Source organism: Anneissia japonica, unplaced genomic scaffold, assembly GCF_011630105.1.
Source record: "Anneissia japonica isolate Jap-2015-1 unplaced genomic scaffold, ASM1163010v1 scaffold699_len907043_cov185, whole genome shotgun sequence".
In the NCBI taxonomy this organism is placed as follows: domain Eukaryota; kingdom Metazoa; phylum Echinodermata; class Crinoidea; order Comatulida; family Comatulidae; genus Anneissia; species Anneissia japonica.
Window position 1 is genome coordinate 149,392 of NW_022722982.1, and position 19,237 is coordinate 168,628.

The 19,237-nt window shown below is 35.8% G+C and overlaps 1 protein-coding gene across 1 annotated transcript; it reads right to left on the reverse strand.

Annotated features, from left to right (window-relative positions):
- Positions 1 to 9: 9 nt before the first annotated feature.
- Positions 10 to 9,166, reverse strand: LOC117112052. Its single transcript, XM_033255106.1, has 6 exons — positions 9,091 to 9,166; positions 2,316 to 2,461; positions 1,852 to 1,989; positions 873 to 1,002; positions 254 to 333; positions 10 to 154 (listed from the first exon to the last, which is right to left on the reverse strand). Exons 1-6 carry the CDS (start codon positions 9,116 to 9,118, stop codon positions 56 to 58), a joined length of 621 nt encoding a protein of 206 aa, XP_033110997.1. The 5' UTR covers positions 9,119 to 9,166; the 3' UTR covers positions 10 to 55.
- Positions 9,167 to 19,237: the final 10,071 nt, after the last annotated feature.

Sequence of the window (19,237 nt, forward strand, 5' to 3'; positions counted from 1 at the left end):
TGGCGCCCTGGAGTTTTCATTCGGTTTGAGGATTTACCTTCAAGCGACGACGTTCTTAAGGTGTCCGTTCCAAATATCTGACACTTAGATTTTTCGTAAAAAGTGATGGTTTCTTTTTCTTATCTAGCATATTTAGCTCTTGGGTGGTCAAGGACTGAAATAAAAACACCAATTGCAATTAATAGCAAGAGCCCCTTAATTGATTTTTTTTCAATCCAATTTATTGAATTGACAATGGGAAAGAGTTACTTACATCTTCATCAGGGACCATCGATGCAGGAGGTGATGCTGGCTCGGGCACTTCAATCTTTTCAAGTTTGATATTTTCTTTCTCTGAAAAATTGATAATAGAAAAGCAACACATAGAAACAGGCCTGTAATCAGGAGGGAATTAACTTTGAAGGAATAATTTAAATACAAACAAAATGAACCCACAATTTGTGTCAAATCTATTTTTACAGTATTGATGAAAATCCACCACAAAAAAAGTAGAACAGTATAAAAATCAAACTATATTGATAGCCTTTAGAAGTATCTGTTGATAATGCAACAAATTCCGTAATAAAATCGATTGAAAAATTTGTTCCACTTTGAAGCTACTGTACATCAATTCCCCCTCACCTTCAAACTTTCTATCAGCCCTCATAAAAATACATTTTAAAGCACAAAATATTATACAGTTAAACTTGCCTAAATCGACTTTGCCCAAGTCGAATAATTTCTAAGTCGAACTTATTTTACATGGCAAATTGTTGTGTTTTCCATTAACAATTTGGATGTCGAATTTTATTTAAGTTGAACAATTTTTCAATGGTATTTTGGATTCGACTTAGGCAAGGTCAACTGTGGAAACTAAGAAATAGCTTCTATACCTTTACTACATTTGAAGTACGACGCCTGGAGATTGACATTTAGTTCCGTCAACACTTTGACCTTTGACTCCAACTTTGCAATCTTCAAACGAAGCTGATCACAATCAGCACATGCTGTCCTCTTGCATTTCTATTGGGAAAACATTTTTGAAATATTAATATTTAAGAAACAGGGCAGTGGCAATAAAGTTTTACAAATTATAAATGGATTGAAAAGTAATTGCATCAATTACTTTAATTAGATTAATTAAATTATAGTTACGTCACGATAACATGTGATACTACTCCATTGCTACCGGCGAGACAAAATGCGTTCAACCGACGCCATTTTATCGACTGACACATCAGTGATCCCAATTTCTAATGTAATTATTAATTTAATTTATTTAATTCATCTTCCAACAGCGAAAAATCGCCACTTACAGGTGAGAATAAATTACCTAATAAAAACATATAAATTTATATTAAAAAATATATAAGTATAAAAGTACAATATAGAAGATAAAAAGGCTTTAACTGCCACAGAAATTTAGAAATTGTATCTTAATTTTTCTTTGTAAATGTTAATTGATAAATAAATGTGTGTTCGATAACTAATATAATGCAAGCTTTTGAGTTTTAGTACTTTTTAATGGTATATTCTAAATCATTAAGATTATGAATGAACGGTAACCAACGTCCAGCCAGAGGGTGCTACCTGGTGTTGTGACGACACGACTGTGGTACTCTATACTGTGCTGTATTTGCCCAGCTGCCGAGAATTAAAATCAGTTTGGTGGGAGTAAGAGCTTTAAAATAATGATGATGCAAAAATTAATGTTTCTTGGTATTATGTGAGAGTTTGTGTGGTCCTGTCTGCCATGGAAGACACCGAATGACCTGTCCTTACAGAAAAGCTAATGCTGCCCAAGAAACAATATTGAAATGCCTATGATGTAATCAAAAGTTAGAAAAGTTTTAAAAAGCACAAAATTCTAACCTTTGGTTCATGTGCTACTGTGTACTCCTCATCCGATGAAGAATCCAAATTAACCTCAAAAATTGGATTAGATTTGTGCATATTTAGGATGCTTGTCATATGCTTGCTTGCTGCTACTTGCTTTTCAGATTTCTGTTTCTGCAATATTTATATAAAGAGATAATAAATATCATCAGGCAACTACTGTGCAAATGCCTTGCATATACTGTGAGAATGTTACAGTTTCAGCACTAAATCATAATAGAATAATGATACAAATATAAATATTGTTATTATTATATATTTACTATAGTGTTAAAATGAATTTGAACATGAATGATAATATTTAAAATGCTTATTAAAAGCACTGTGTAGTGTATTGAATGAAATATTGAATAATAAATTAATATAAATTATGAGCTTATCTTTTATGCATTTTAAAACAACTTTTATAGTATCCAGTGCATATTTACCATCTTATTTACCTTTTCATTTGCAACTAACTGCTTTTGAGCAACCTCTATGCTTGTACTCTCATCCTCTGTTTCAGTTAAAGGCTCTGATATAGTGACATTAGGAATCCTCAGACGAGCATCTGACGTCAGTATATCTTGCAACACATCCTCCGATTCTGATAATAAAAGAAGGTTTATAATTAGACCGGTGCCGATAATTTTTGCATCACATCTATAAGGTTTTATAAAAAAAGAGCAACAAATCCAATCGTGTTAGAAGGTGATAAGAGTAGTTAAAGAAGCTCTAATTTTGATGCAAAACAAGGACTACTGAAATTTTCTATTTACACCTGACATTTTGAAACACGGCTCTGAAACCCAGGCCAGTTTGCCAATGATAATGGATAATGCAGGCCTCTAAGCATATTTATTTATTAAGCTTAATCACTGCAAAAAAATACATAAGATAAGACAAACAAGGCTATCTAATCCAGTAAAACTCAGATTTTTTAGTTTTTGTCGGCCCGGCTTATGTAGACTAGACGCCTCGCCTGTGCCTACATACAGATTGGTCATGCTAGGCTCTAGAGATGGTTATTCCCGCATTTTTAGAGAATGCTAGATCAGCAGAATGAAGGCAATTCGAACAATCAGTAGAAATTACTGATTTTTTTCAAATTATGAATTCATATTTTCATGACATTCTCCAGAGAAATTAAGAATATGGCATTATATAAAAGCTAAAATAATCAATTTAGAGTTTACATTTATTCCAAATCCTAAACAAAGCTGAATTTTGCTAAATATTTTCATTCAAAATTAACCAAAAAAATTAATGGAATTAAAGAAAGCTATCTTTGCTTATTCTTCTGTTTTGTCGCTACTCAAACTTCTCTTTCATTTTGCTAATTATTTTCATAATGAATTGGCCACATATTTTTTTTTTTGTTGGACAGCTAGACCCTGCTGTATATGCATTACGCAAGAGGATATACATTTACATTATTATTATTAAAAAGTTGAGGTTGGGTTTTGGCCTTGGTTAGTACAAGCTTTGGCCAGAAATTTGCCTCGATATCATGTGCAATTTGAATTTGCCTGTGCATTTCGAAAAAGTAAGGGCCAATTTCCACAGATTTTGCGATAGAATTAATTTGACCTAGGCTGGGCAAAATTCAACCTAGAGCCGGTCGACCGTCCTTAGTTTTCGACTTAGGCCTCAAATAGCTCAAATTCTTAGGTTTAAATTTTTTAATATCTGCTACCGCCACTATATCATATTCACGTTCTTGTTTAAAATATATCAATGCATGCGACGGCTGAACCATAATTATGCCTGTAGGCTTCCGCAAATTCATGTAGACAACTGGTGGTACGTACAACGCTTCTCTTCTCTAGCAGGCGAATGGAAATAACCGCCAAATCTGATTCGGCGAAAGAAAGAATAGTGTTAATCACACAGACTTTTAACGCCGAAAGATACCCGGCGGGAAGAGAATCTCTACTAAACGTCTGGATATTTTAGACAATCTCATAATAGCCCGCTCGTCCACGCAGCCGTTAATAGTAATACAGATATTCCGCGGGAATAGAGGTTGTCACGTTCTCAAAAATTTCCAGTATTTTGTCAGTGACCAAAATTATTATTGCATTTTCAACTTAGATAAAATACCCAAAAAATAGCATGCACAAATAGATCAGATGCAAAGTTAACGAAATTTGTTCAGGATCATAAATACTGATTCGTAAATATAGGTTTTTCTTGATGACATTTTTTTTTTACTTTCTGGGACGCGCGTTAAACGCTGGCGGCGCAACTCTTGCGTAAGCCTGTTTTCCACTAGAGTAGGCCTAGCGAATTTATTCGCTTCTTGAGCTCTGATTGGTTGCGCATTTATTCACTCTGATAGAAATGTGATGCGCATGCACATGAACCGATCCTTTCGGCGTGAAAAAATGCGCAACCAATCAGAGTTTAGGAAGTGAACCGACGCTTACAATTTCGCGCGAATAAAATTGCCAGTGGTATTCATACGCCGGCAGCGCCTGGGGAGAGCAGATCATTTTTATTTGCTATTGGGTTCGAAATGTACGGAAGCACCTAAGTGCCATTCGACTTGACGACTTGTCAAGATAATTTATGTTGTCAAGTCGACATAGGGCGCATTCAGATTATGTACTCGGCATAAAATGTTTTCGTAACATTATGTTCTCGGCATATGTTCACATACCACACCGAACGAAAATGTTTTCGAAATACGATCATTCAGATTATAAAACCATGTTCTTGGCATTTATGCATGTGTAACATTTTAAGAGGAGCTTAGAGTCACTGTAGGCTTTAAACCAAACCCAAGTATAGGCGCAAGCAACATCATGCCATGTCAGAAGTAATCGGTATATCCGCAATTTTGATACTTAAGATATTGCTAATGATATCCCAATCATCCAAGTTAAGGTTCCGTGGTCTTGTAGTTATGCTCTACCATTATGTTAATAACCCAACATCGTCAAACATCCGCCGTATTTTACCCTTGTTTCTTCACCTCAAACAGAGAATGAACAGAGCAATGTTACAGCGTTTAGAAATCACACTGATGACTCTCCAGGAAATGACCGAACTGTATACCATAAGGAGACAAATGTGGGTTCGACCACGTCCACGGAATTGGTGGGAGTATGCATTGACTACTTTCAATGATGCTGACTGGAAGACGCACTTTAGAATGAAGAGGAGAACCTTCAACGTTCTTGTTGATAGAATTCGTCCTTATGTGCAATATGAAAACACCCAATTCCGCAATGCCATACCTCGAAGCATCTATAAGCTTAATGAAAGCAAGGTAAAAAGAAAATCTAGAGATCTACACTGAGATTCTTCAATTATGGAGCAAAATGTGCTTCTATGTACTTTGTTTTCTATTAAGTTTACAAAGTTTTCTGCTTCATTGTGCCAAGTATTTAAGTTCAGGAAAACAAAATAGAAAATTATAAATGTTATACAAAAAAAGTGAAGAGACAGACATCTAGGCATTTGTGTATATTCTTATAAAAATTAATGATTTTTCAGGGTGCAGAATCACTTCCTACTTCTTCTTTCACGTTGAAAATATAGTCCACCTAGTCACTGCTGCCTGTGTACTTCACAATCTTTGTGAAGTAGAGCGTGATGTCAGACTTCAACATCGAAAATGTGCCTCCAGACATTCAACCCATAGGGAATGACCAACCACCAGTAGAGGACATGAACAATTCCCAGGCATATAGAAATGCACTTGTACGCCATTTTAGTCGTAATGAATAAAAGAGGACAAAGTCACAGACTAAAATTTGATACATACATAACGATTTAATCACTTGAAATAAAGCAGATTCTTCAATATATTTTTTCTCAGTACAGCAAATGCCTTCATAAATACAGTATATGTAATTTCTATAAAGTATTGTAACTGATATTAAACTAGATTAATGTACCTGTTTTATTTATAGTTCTTAGCTTAATCTGTCTTTAGTGAAGTGACAGAATTTCCCAGTAAACTACGTATTAACACTGTAACCTACATTAAAATGATACACAATTTTGCTTTATACTTCAATTTTTTTTCTCAGTACAGCAAATGCCTTCATAAATACAGTATATGTAATTTCTATAAAGTATTGTAACTGATATTAAACTAGATTAATGTACCTGTTTTATTTATAGTTCTTAGCATAATCTGTCTTTAGTGAAGTGACAGAATTTCCCAGTGAACTACGTATTAACACTATAACCTACATTAAAATGATACACAATTTTGCTTTATACTGGTTTGAAAGTTTGAACGAAAATATATTGTTGTACAATACATGTTTTATTAAAGACTTTAAAAAGTTATGTTGCTGTCTATTACCTAGAATAACAATAAATTCGAAAAACATTTAAACACTTGAACTATGTAAACACTTAATGGTTAATGCAAAACGTTTATGCTTCAATGGAGAATAAACGAAACTTATATTTAGTTCACTATTATAGATGAAACCAGGAACACAACTTAAATGTGTTTGTATTTTTTTGGTTCCTCTTCATCACTGTTATTGGCATTAATTGGGTATTGATCAATGCATGGTTGACTAGGGACTGCTTTCGAAAATGACGGTGTGGACATAGTAAATGCAGAACTAGCTGCAGTCATTGATGACCTGGGCATACGGACTGACGAAGTGAATGTCTGAGAAGATAGATCAGACATGTTCAACGATGGGCTGGTCATATGGTACGATGGTGAGGACGTCTGGTAAGATGGTGTGGACATTTGCTGTAGCCTGCATGTCGGGAATGATGGTGTAGAGTTATGGAAAGACGGGTTGACGTCTGACATTGGCGACGAGGTTCTGGTTGTTGGAAAAGATGGTGTGTTTGGCTGGAAGGAGGAACAAGATGCTGGGAACGATGGCCTGGACATCGGGAATGGTGGTGGGGATGTCGGGAACGATGGTGGGAATGAGTGCATAAATGTTGACAGTGAAGCTGTCATCACTCCCATCATGTTCATGACAGACACTTGGAATTCTCTTTCATGTTGCATCTGATTTTCCATAACTTGTAGCCACTGCTTATTTACTTCCTCATTGCGTCTTTCTGATCCAGACATGTGTGCCATCAATTCTTTGTATTGTTTATTACTTTCCTCCAATGATTCCTTCATTTCTTGTGACACTTCTTCTTTTACCTGCGCGATGGCAGAGGACATGCGGCTCGATCGTTTTGCTGGTGCTTTCCCTTAATGCGAATCATCTGTGTCTAAGTTAAAATTTTAATAAATTAAATGAAAATAAATATGAACACTAGCAGCTTATCAACAGTATACATTTTAGGCTTATAGCTATAAAGCTAAGTAGTATGCTAGTACAGTAGCTTGTAGTAGAATAAAAAATAAAAAGGAAATCTGGTGGGTAGCTGTAGCCTGTACATAACGTGTTCCAGCTCTGCCCCAGTGAATTTCCGTGTAAATAAAAAAATAATTACCAAGATAATCTTCTAGTTGCACTGTGGATTCTGAATCTGAGTGGTCGTTGTCCCGGTCTCCGTTTGCTTCCCAGTGGCAAGTACTGGCTGAGCCCGAGGCTGAGGTACTGTCGTCGTTCGCATTAGGCCTACTATCGTCTCGCGCACCCCCGGCCCCGCTGTCGAATATGACAACTGGCTCAGTAGCAGGCTTGGTCCCCAAGATGTCATCCATAGCAGAAAACCACGACGGAAGTTTCGAATCATCTTTTTCGTTGCCGGACTTGTTTTTCTGATCTTTTATTCCTCGGTACTCTCTCTTCATTTTATTAAATTTGTCTCTTATACGATCCCAGGGTCTTCGTGGAAATCCCATTTCTGCAAGATCGTCGGATACCCGTTGGAACAGTTGCTTATTCCCAGATCCTTTGCAGGTAGTCTGTGCTTCTATCTCCCTTCTTCCCCAAACTACAACTACGCAATTCATTTCGACTGCACTCCATGTGCTTCTCTGTCAGTACATGTTTCCGGCATTTTGTTTTTTCCACCAAAATTAGGCCTAAGCATAAATTAATCAAGAGCAGTGGTACCGCCGTACTATTCATGAACAGCATGTGTACATTGCGCCCCGGAAGAATGGTCAAAGCAGGTCAGGTCACGTCACTTAAGCCCGCCCAGTTATAACATTTTATGCTCGGCACACGTTCAGACTTCATTCCAGAGTCGTAGTTCGAAAACATTTTGTTCCGAGAACGTGGTTCAACTGGGTTCTCGCTAGAACATTTTGTGCTCGACATAAATTCCTTTAGCACACGTTCAGACTACAAAAATTGACGTATGCCGAGAATATTATGTACCGAGAACATGTGCCGAGAACACAGTCAGAATGCAAGGAATATATACATATCATGTCGACATGGCGAGATAGATTATCTTGACAAGTCGTCATAATAAAAATTGTATGTTGTCATGGCGAGACAGATTATACTGACAAGTCGACATAATACATATTGTATGTTGTCATGGCGAGATAGATTATCTTAACAAGTCGACATAGTAAAAATTGTATGTTGTCATGGCGAGATAGATTATCTTGACAAGTCGACATAGTAAAAGTTGTATGTTGTCATGGCGAGATAGATTATCTTGACACGTCGACATACTAAAAATTGTATGTTGTCATGGCGAGATAGATTATCTTGACAAGTCGACATAATAAAATTTGTATGTTGTCATGGTGAAATAAATTATCTTGACAAGTCGACATAGTAAAAATGTTATGTTGTCTTGGCGAGATAGGTTATCTTGACAAGTCGACATAATAAAAGTTATGTTGTCATGACAAGATACAATTTGTATTTGTCAAGATAAAATATCTTGCCATGACAACATACAACTTATATTATGTCGACTTGTCAAGATAATCTATCTCGCCATGACAACATACAATATGTATTATGTCGACTTGTCAAGATAATCTATCTCGCCATGACAACATAAGCTATATTACAACAACATACAACTTTTATTATGTCGACTTGTCAAGATAACCTATCTCGTCATGACAACAAAACATTTTTAGTATGTCGACTTGTCAAGATAATCTATCTCGCCATGTCGACATGATATGTATATTATGCCGACTTGACAACATAATTATCTTGACAAGTCGTCAAGTCGAATGGCACTTAGGTGCTTCCGTATATCTGAAATCGGACGAGTATGATGATTTTTTGTTCCACTGTTGAAAATTTTGTGAAAAGTGGAACGAATTTGGATTCCATCACGTTGGCTTTATATGACAATTCTTTGGCATACTTGGTTGGAATTTCCATTGCCTGCTCATCTAGTGTTTTTTGCATGCTTCCAGCAACTTGGATATTATATTTATCTGCAGGAAGAAAGTTTATGAAATTGTCTAAATAAAATTAAGTAGGTTTATGATTTGCGAGTTGAAATAATATATTGACATATTGTAATTATTCCAAACTTTAAAGTGATATTGTGACGCTATATTAAATAGTTTTTTAATTGCCTGGCACTTAGAAGATATCAAGTTTACAGAATTTGCTGGCGATTGTCATATTGTCCTCTATGGTGTTGATTTCTACACGAAAATCTAAATTTACACAGTAAGCAGTGTTTATGCTCCCAATACAAAACACTGACTTCCCAAAACATTTGGCGGCCATATCGGCAGCCATTTTGGTGGCCATCTTGGATTTTCAATGAAAATAATTAATTTTTATAATTTATTAACTAAAAATCATAAAAAATCAAGTGAACCTCTAAATGTATATAGTAAGCAGTGTTTAAGTTCTTAATACAAAACCTTGGCTTTCCAATACATTTGGCAGCCATTTTGGTGGCCATCTTTTTTTTAAATCATTAATTTAATGTATACCAAAATTTATTAACTAAAAATTACATAACATCAAATTTATACAGTAAGCTTTGTTTTATATTCTAAATACAAAACATTGACTTAGCAATATATATGGCGGCCATATTGCCGGCCATTTTGAATGTTCAATAAAACTTGATTATTGGTATAACATTTGAACTATAAATCATACAAAAATTAGTAACCAGTGTTTTTAAAGTAATGTTGTTATTAGGAATTGATTGAGAGTGCAGTACACTACATTCTCCCCCGACTAAATTTGAACTACAAATTCAGACGGTCTGGGGCCTTAACTATTCGTGAGGATCTTCGCAATAGGGGTTTTTGAGCTGGTAGGACTATTTGACCTTTGTCAACCGGTTCACTCACTTCGGGGTTTTCGACCACCATTGGAGTTTTAGAGAGTGTGGAACTTTGCGTTGGCAAAGGCTCAGGGTGTGTTACCACAAGTGGATCCCGCTTCTTCTCATGAACAACCACTTGGAGTATACCCACTATTGACAGGAACACTAGCCAACAGATGCTCGGCATGAAAATTGCGTAGGGCTCCGCAACACGCACCAAATAGGTGAGAGGGCCCAAACTCTTAATTACACATCCATTTACATGCGTAATTAACTCATCTCTATTGTTTTTAACTCCAACATGTTCAACTCCTTAATGGCAGTGACCATTCGCTTCTTATGCCTTAGGGTTGAATAAGACAAACATTATTGTGGGGAACATGCTAAAACGACACCAGAATATTTAAAATCATTTAAAGTTAGTTTGGACATAGGTTGTCTCTGCTCGGAAATTAGGGGGAGAGGTTCCAACCACCACCGCCCGCAAAAGTTTTGAGAACATACTCCTATCAAATTTCCATGGATGGTGTTTTCCTCTGACTGCTTCCGTGGCTCCTTGATGACAAAATAGTTTGTGAATGGCTGGTTGATAGGGGTAACTTTTTCACCAGTACTTGAGACAAAACCACCTAATCCTGGAACAAGTTGTTTCTCTACGCTCCCCACTGCACGTGCCAGTAACCAGATATGATACTCTCAGATGCACTCTACAGTTTAGCGCAGGCAGAATAAATGCAGCTCCCTCAGATAGATTTTGGGCCAACACGATCATTATACACTGATGTCAGGATCTTGGCCATATCCACTCTCATGAGCGCATTTTGCTTCATACGTAGACAGTTAGCGTCCGGAGCATTTTCTCCTGGTTGCTGGCTCCAAACTTGGGTTTCACCTCCTGTACTATGATTCAAGCACTGTTCAACACCTTTGAACCATGAATGTTTGTCATAATTTTGTTCAGCTTCATAATCAGCTCTTGATGATGTATCCGCTTACCTCTCTCCTCAGCTTAACAGCATATTTCATCTCGAGTGGGACAATCTGAACAAAACTACGCTATGACAAATATTCATGTTTCAAACTGTGTTGAACAATGCTGGTGGAATCAAGGTACAAGAGGTAAAACCCGGGTTTGAGCTCTGGACGCTTCCTGTCTACGTACAGACGAAGCAAAATGTGCTCCTGGAAAGGGGATATGATCGTGACCCTGGCACCAGTTCAGGTTGTGCTGCGCCCAAATTTTCTGAGGGAGCTGTATTCTATCTGCCTACATTGAACAGTGTAACAAAGTGCATTCAAGAGTATCATGTCATGGTTACTTGCATATTGGTAGCAGCAGAGAGAAACAACTTTTTCCAGTATATGGTGGCTTTGTCCCAGGTCTGGTGAAAAACTCCTCTGTAAGTCAACCATCGCCAGCATTACCCCTATCTACCAGCCAGGCACAGAATGTTCAGTCATCAAGGATCTATGGAAGCAGTGAGAGGATGCCATCATGGAGGTCAGAAGTGTGTTCTCAATAATTTTAAACTTTGTGGCTGCAATAAAACACCCACAACCTATATCCCAATTTTCAACCTGTGAATCATCGGCTTGGTAACTTCAAGCAAGCTAATAGGCCGATATCCTGTTGCAACAAGCCTTCTGATTTTTCTTATATTATTATGTACCACTCTGGGAAATTTTATGATGATCCGTTTTGTATGATCTTGCTAAAAGGCAGACAAACAACAGTGAATGCATAACCTCCTTGGCGGCAGTTAAAATAAAGTATGTGTAGAGCGGGTCCTCCATTAATTAATAGTCATTTAAAAAATTACATGATTTTATAAGGGATTTTCTTTGTAAAACATCCACAAAAAAGACTCATTGGATGTAACAGCATGTGTAGTGCAATAATAAATGTACAGTATATTTATTGTGAAACTAAACATTGCATCTGACTGGTGTTCATTGGTGTGGATAGCATTGTGAACAGGGAGCTTGAATCACATTGACCAGAAAATCATGGTCATTGAGTTTGACCATTTGTTTTTAGTTTGTACCTTAAGGTTGGACTAACATTATTTTTTAAATATTTTTTATAACATACATTAGGCCTATGCCATTGAAAAGCGCTTTTTAACCAGGATCAGAGCGTTTTGTATTAAATTTTGAGTGTAAATAAAGTAATTTCTCATATTTTTGTAGTTTCAGTGTATCAAACCTGCTTAAATCATAGGTCATGGATCTCAATCAATTCCCAATGACAACATTACTCTGAAAAAATTGGTTATTTCTTTGTTTGTATAATATAGGTGAAATGTTATACTGCAGGTAATCAATGTTCATTTAAAATACAATGGCCGCTAATGTGGCCGCCAATATAGCTGCCAAAACGGCTGGGCAATGTATTAAGAAGTCAATGTTTTGTATTGAGAAAATAAATACTGTTTATACCATAGGCCTATATATTTAGATGTTCATTTGATATTATACGATTTTTAGTTAATAAATTATACAAATTAATGATTTTCATTGTCAATCCAATACTGCCGCCAAATGTATTGAGAAGTCAATTTTTTGTATTGAGAACATAAACACTGCTTACTATATACATTTAGAGATTCATTTGATTGTATATGATTTTTAGTTAATAAATTATGAAAATAATTGATTTTCATTCAAAATCCAAGATGGCCGCCAGTATGGCAGTCAAATGTAAATGCGAGGTCAATGTTTTGTATTAAGAACTTAAACACTGCTTACTATATACATTTTGAGGTTAATGTGATTTTATATGATTTTTAGTTAATAAATTATAATACAAATTAATGATTTTAATTGACAATCCAATATGGCCACTAAATGTATTGAGAAGTCAATTTTTTGTATTGAGAACATAAACACTGCTTACTATATACATTTAGAGATTCATTTGATTGTATATGATTTTTAGTTAATAAATTATGAAAATAATTAATTTTCATTCAAAATCCAAGATGGCCGCCAATATGGCTGTCAAATGTAAATGCGAGGTCAATGCTTTGTATTAAGAACTTAAACACTGCTTACTATATACATTTTGAGGTTAATGTGATTTTATATGATTTTTAGTTAATAAATTATACAAATTAATGATTTTAATTGACAATCCAATATGGCCACCAAATGTATTGAAAAGTAATTTTATTGTATTGAGAACATAAATACTGCTTACTATATACATTTAGAGATTCATTTGATTGTATATGATTTTTAGTTAATAAATTATGAAAATAATTGATTTTCATTCAAAATCCAAGATGGCAGCCAATATGGCTGTCAAATGTAAATGCGAGGTCAATGCTTTGTATTAAGAACTTAAACACTGCTTACTATATACATTTTGAGGTTAATGTGATTTTATATGATTTTTAGTTAATAAATTATACAAATTAATGATTTTAATTGACAATCCAATATGGCCACCAAATGTATTGAGAAGTAATTTTATTTTATTGAGAACATAAATATTGCTTACTATATACATTTAGAGATTCATTTGATTGTATATGATTTTTAGTTAATAAATTATGCAAATAATTGATTTTCATTCAAAATCTAAGATGGCCGCCAAAATGACCGTCAAATGTAAATGCGAGGTCAATGTTTTGTATTAAGAACTTAAACACTGCTTACTATATACATTTAGAGGTTAATGTGATTTTATATGATTTTCAGTTAATAAATTATGCAAGTAATTGATTTTCATTCAGAATCCAAGATGGCCGCCAAAATGGCGCCAAACGACCCCATGGGCCAATTTTTTTCGATGGGAACATCAAAATTCGTTCATCAGATACTTTGAGGATTACAAAAATGTTAGTTAAAAAAATATATCCTGTGGTTCCTACTAGACTACATGGAATTGAAACCTAATGAAAGAAAAGTGCAAAATTGTTTAATTTTATTTTAGAATATATTGCACAGTATCACATTTTAATATAATAATTTTACTTTTTTTGTCAAATTTAAATATTTATTTGAAAAGCTTACATGGTCTATATCAATGTTGACCATTGATTTTCTCACAACATCTCTCGAGACGTCTTTGCTTGTTTTTTCACAAGAGCCAGCAGCAGTAAATTTTGTGAGGTCCTTAGACAGAGACTTCATAGTTATTTGTTGCTTTCTGATGCCTTTGTTCATCTCATCTTTCGTAGTTGTGCAAAACAAACAACCATATCGTCCTGAAAGTTAAATTGTATATTTTTAGATTATCATAATAATAAACAATAATAATGATTATTTAGATCCTTATCAGGAAATCGTAGTCGCCGAAGAACAACCTGATTATGTAACCTCTGAGATGAATGAAAGAAATGAAAACAAATATCAATGTGTTAAAGGTAACTATAGTAGTTTTAACAATATGATACTACCGGTATGAATTTTAATTATGGATGGTTATTAAAACCAAAAATAGGCCTAACCTCTAAACTTGTCCATACAAGTCTGTTATTTCTTGACTTACTAGTAGAAGTACCGTATTCGTTCCAAATTTGTCGTGTAATCTGGGGCATTAAATAATAGTACGACCAGAATATTATGTAATGCGTTCGGCTTCTCAATGCTGCATATTTAATTGAATTTCAAATTTTGCAGAGCCTCCGTATTTTTGTAACAGGGACCACCCTTTCTTCATAGCCATTTTGACCATTTGCTGTCTCACACTTGAATACTAGGCTTATCATTTGGCTTTGTATGAAATCTTGGGTAAGATTCTGTTGTCTCTGTCTTGCATTTTTCTCTCCGAAGAGATTGCCCTTGGCTTGAGATACCTGTTATAAAATGATCAAAATTTTGAATTTAGGCAGTAATCGACTATTTCATGTTCTAATACACTGTTTTGTTTACCTTCTTATCTTCCTTAGCTGTTGCCAGCCAAGACTGCAGTCAGATTTTAATGCGAGGCTGTCGTCCAAACTTGGATGTTTTTGTGTAGCCCTTCAGCAGCCAGTTGCGTTTCGAATTTACTTAATTTCCGTTGTCCTTCTCGAAACTGTCTTTTTGCTGACAACATAACTAGATTTTGTTGCATTTGATATGACAGCAACTTTCAGTGGCTAAAGGAAAAATACATATCATTGTTTATAATATTTGGTATTACATGGACACTTGCATAACCAAGCAGTACAGCGTATCGAATAACCTTATCATTTTATCGTTTTCAAATATTTGTTGGCACATGGAAGCCATTACAGATTTCATAATCGTCACAGCATTTGATAAATTATACAAATATACAGTAATTTTATTATCGTAATAATTAAAAAAAAAGTTGATTGAAATTTACTTACTCTGTCATTTGTTATTATGTTGATTTCTTTTTGCTTTTTAAGTGATTTATGAAGCACTTTATGAGCTAATTTTCCAGCTCATTTGGCATCACTTCATTGATCTGACAGTTGATTTCATTTACTGCTTTTTTGATTTTCTCAACTTTCTGTTCATATTTTGATGAACATTTGTGGTCCTCACAGTTATTGTATAACAGTGTGCTGGAACACTTCTGGCATCTCTGTTGAACAGAGAGGAGTGAATGCTCACTCAGTTCCGACTTAACGACATATCGTTAAGTTTAACTGGACAAGAACACATAACACATGGAATGACATTAGATTTAAGCGTACGAAAGAGAAACAAACAATGTGCACAGAAAGTGTGACAACATTTAGTTTCCAACATCGATAGATACATAACATTTTTGCATATGGGGCACAAATAAATTGTGTCGGCTGCATCATCTTTATTTAGTATGAACTGGCTAGACAAGGATGGTGTATAATTTGTGGATGCAGAAAAGGTGCCATTCTGGTTTATATTAAATTTATTTGATTTTTGATTTTCTTTAATTATCCTTTGATGTTTTGATTTGTAAATAAATAGTATGACAAACAAAATGAATCAGTGTGGTTTGTCCAGTTGTATGTTTTTGTGTGATACACATGCAGTACAGATATTTGTAGGATGAATATTGTTAATTGAATTGCTAAGATTATAGAATTCAAGTATTTCAAGTCTCAAACTCAGGATTTCACATTTCGTATCAAAATTCTTGAACTTATAACCACAGAGACAACAAAGTTCACACATAGAAGAGAAATGCACATCCATAATTTATAACAGTACAGTATACACTGACACAACATAAACAAAACCATCTCACAGTCAGCAGCCTCTCAGAACTAGCAAAAAGGCGTTTATCCTATGCCTAAGGCTAGGCCTTGGCTGTATGTTCTCAATTATGTAATCTTTTTGTGCTATTTTATGTGTTTTTCGGTTTTGTATTTCCGAGTTTTAATGTATTCTCATGTAATTCAGCGTTAATGCTGCCATTTGAGATTGAATAAAAAAGATAAGATATATAACGTAGAAAGTTGGGAAAATTTGTATGGCTATTTCTCGAATTTTAGCCTTTACAAAATTTTCTTCTTGAGATAAGTATATTTACATCTAATAAGCTAGGCAACAAAAAAAAAACGAACCCCGAAATGATGCATGTCGTTTGTTACAGACGATAATAAGTTTCATATTTAGCGTTCTGTGGTGGCGCTGTTTGTTTATATCGTCTCTGAATTATAAGCCCCAGAAATAAATACGAGTAAACTGTTTTTTTTAAACAGTGTGATTAAAATGTATTGTTTAATACATATAAATGTAGGTTGTAAATTAGTTTGAATCCATAAAATATGACTTCTATTTTCTGTAATATCTGATATACTATACACGTATTTCAGTACCGACAAATTTGCTAGCGTATAGCGATGAGTCGGTCGTTCCGCTTAATTCTCGTGGGCTTAGAAAAATATCGTAATGTAGCGCCCTCTATAGTTCAACCCTTTTTGTCCAAAACTCCTATTCGTGAAATACCGTGCTGGGCCTTCAAACCATAAATTGTTTCCAATGAGCACGTTGACTGGAGTTCCTCTTGAGGCCAAGTCAGCAGGGTTTTGTTTCGTACAGTATCAACATATTCACTGATCTGGGGCTCCAGACTTTTGTTCTGGGGCTCCAGACTTTTGTCATGGTGATTTTGTTGCTTTTGGGGCCCCAAGACACTTGTCTGAATAAATAAATGAAATGAAATGAAATTTTCTTTCGTGGCACGAAGAATCGTAGATACCCTGTTTGCGACGAATGTCTGATATCTGGCATCTTTATTACGTAAGTACTTTAGTATACAAGTGCTGTCAGAATACCGATCGCCGATCGCAGGATTGGTAATTCAGATAGTTCTTCTCGTATTTTTGCATCTAATCTGGTAGAGATTTAATTGGCGCAAATCTGGTCTTTGCGATGATTGAAGATGAACACACCTTGCCAGCTGTGTTCATCTTACGATGCAGCTCCGTATCCTACAGTAGATGCATCTGAAAAGTGATGCAATTCACTTTCCATGACTTTGAATTGCGGTGGATTGTAGCATTGTGGGATCTTCAAGCAGGTTAAGTTTAGACAACCAATCGTTCCACCCGGATAAAATTTCGCATGAAATATCATCATCCCACCCTACTCCCTGACGGCACAATTCTTGTAGAATGAGTTTGGCTGGAAAGATACATGGAGACGGGAATCCCATTGGGTCATACACTGAGCTGACCACGGAGACTCTGCCTCGTCTAGTATGTGGTCTTGTTTTAGGGGATATGTTGAATCCCAGGTAATCGTCCCTAACCTGCCATTGAACGCCAAGAGCGCTCTCTGGAACGTCTCCCAACTTCATCACGCTTGGAGCCTTCTCTGATTCAGGTAGTTTTTCCAGACTTCTGAGTTGGTCCGAAAGGCATATGGCTTGCTTTTCGGTTGCTACGGACTTCAATCATCAACGTAAAAATGTTTACGTAGCGTATTTGTTGTGACGTCATCGTATCTTCCTTTGTTATCATCCGCTGTCTTTCGCAGGGCGAAGTTTGCACAAGTTGGTGACGATACACCTCCGAAAAGATGAATCATCATTTCATACTCTTCTGGATCATTTGCAAAGTCACCATTTGGCCACCACAAGTACTTCAAATATTTGGTATCGTCTTGGGTCACTTTTACTTGGAAAAACATGGCCTCCACATCGGCCATAAACGCAGTGTTTTCCAACCTGAACCGCATCATTACTCCGATCAGGGTGTTGGTCAGGTCCGGCCCCTGTAGCAGCGTATCATTCAGGAAACAGCATCCATACTTTGCTGAGCAGTCAAAGACTACACAAACTTTACCTGACTTTTGAGGATGGAGCACAGGATGATGAACCTCCTTCGTTGACCTTGTTTGGTTGAAGTTTACGTGAGTATATGTATACTAGAACATATAGAGGGCACTCGAGCCAGAAGACATGGCGCTGGGATTGTAATGAATAAAGTTGCCGCATGTGTTGAACAAGACATGTTTGATAGTGCCTGTATTTACATGGTGTCAGAAGTAGGCTTCAGCTGTCGATAATAGAGGAAGAGCCAGGTAAAGTAAAGAAACATACCTGAGTTCATAAACATAAATATTTGACGAGTAATAACATTACAAATCTAGGCCGAACGTCGCATGCAAGATGACCGACGCTGGATTGCGAAAGCCCGCACCGTTGCGGTTTGACGGGAATGTAGCCGAAAATTGGCGTGTCTTCGAGAGAGAATATGATATATTTGTTGAAGCAGCATATAATAATAAAAGCAAGCAAACTAAGGCAGCAGTGCTTCTTAATTTAGCAGGATCAGAGCCTTTTGAACGGGAACGATCATTCTTATACCTAGCTGCGAGACCAAACCCTGATGGACAAGGTGAGATCCCAGCAGAATCACGAAACGACCCAGAATGCTTGATGCGGAAATTTAGAGAGTTGTGTAATCCTCGCACAAACGTTATTCTGGAAAGATACAGATTTAATTCAAGGGTACAACTAGAGGGAGAGCCATTTCAGACATTCTTGTCAGATCTCAGAAACAAGGTAAAACTTTGTGAGTATCGAGAGTTAGAAGGTCAATTACTCAGAGACAGGCTAGTAATAGGGATCAGGAAAGAAAATGTACGCAAAATAATGTTAAGAGAAAGTGAATTAACACTGGCCAAGGCAATACAGATTTGTCAAATTCATGAGCTGTCTGAGGTTGATGCTAAGATAATTAAGCCAGAAAAGGAAGAAACAATAGATTATGTAGCAAGAAAACCAAACTTCAAAAAAGGAAATTATAAACAAGGCCACAAAAAT

What these genes read in the sequence shown, in the direction of transcription:
- LOC117112052 (XM_033255106.1), bottom strand. Translation starts at nt 9,118, where the DNA reads ATGAGCAGGCAATGGAAATTCCAACCAA. An exon ending in AGTTAGTTGCAAATGAAAAG is followed by an intron (nt 1,990 to 2,315) that starts GTAAATAAGATG and finishes TAAATATTGCAG; the next exon opens with AAACAGAAATCTGAAAAGCA. An exon ending in CGATGGTCCCTGATGAAGAT is followed by an intron (nt 155 to 253) that starts GTAAGTAACTCT and finishes TTTTTATTTCAG; the next exon opens with TCCTTGACCACCCAAGAGCT.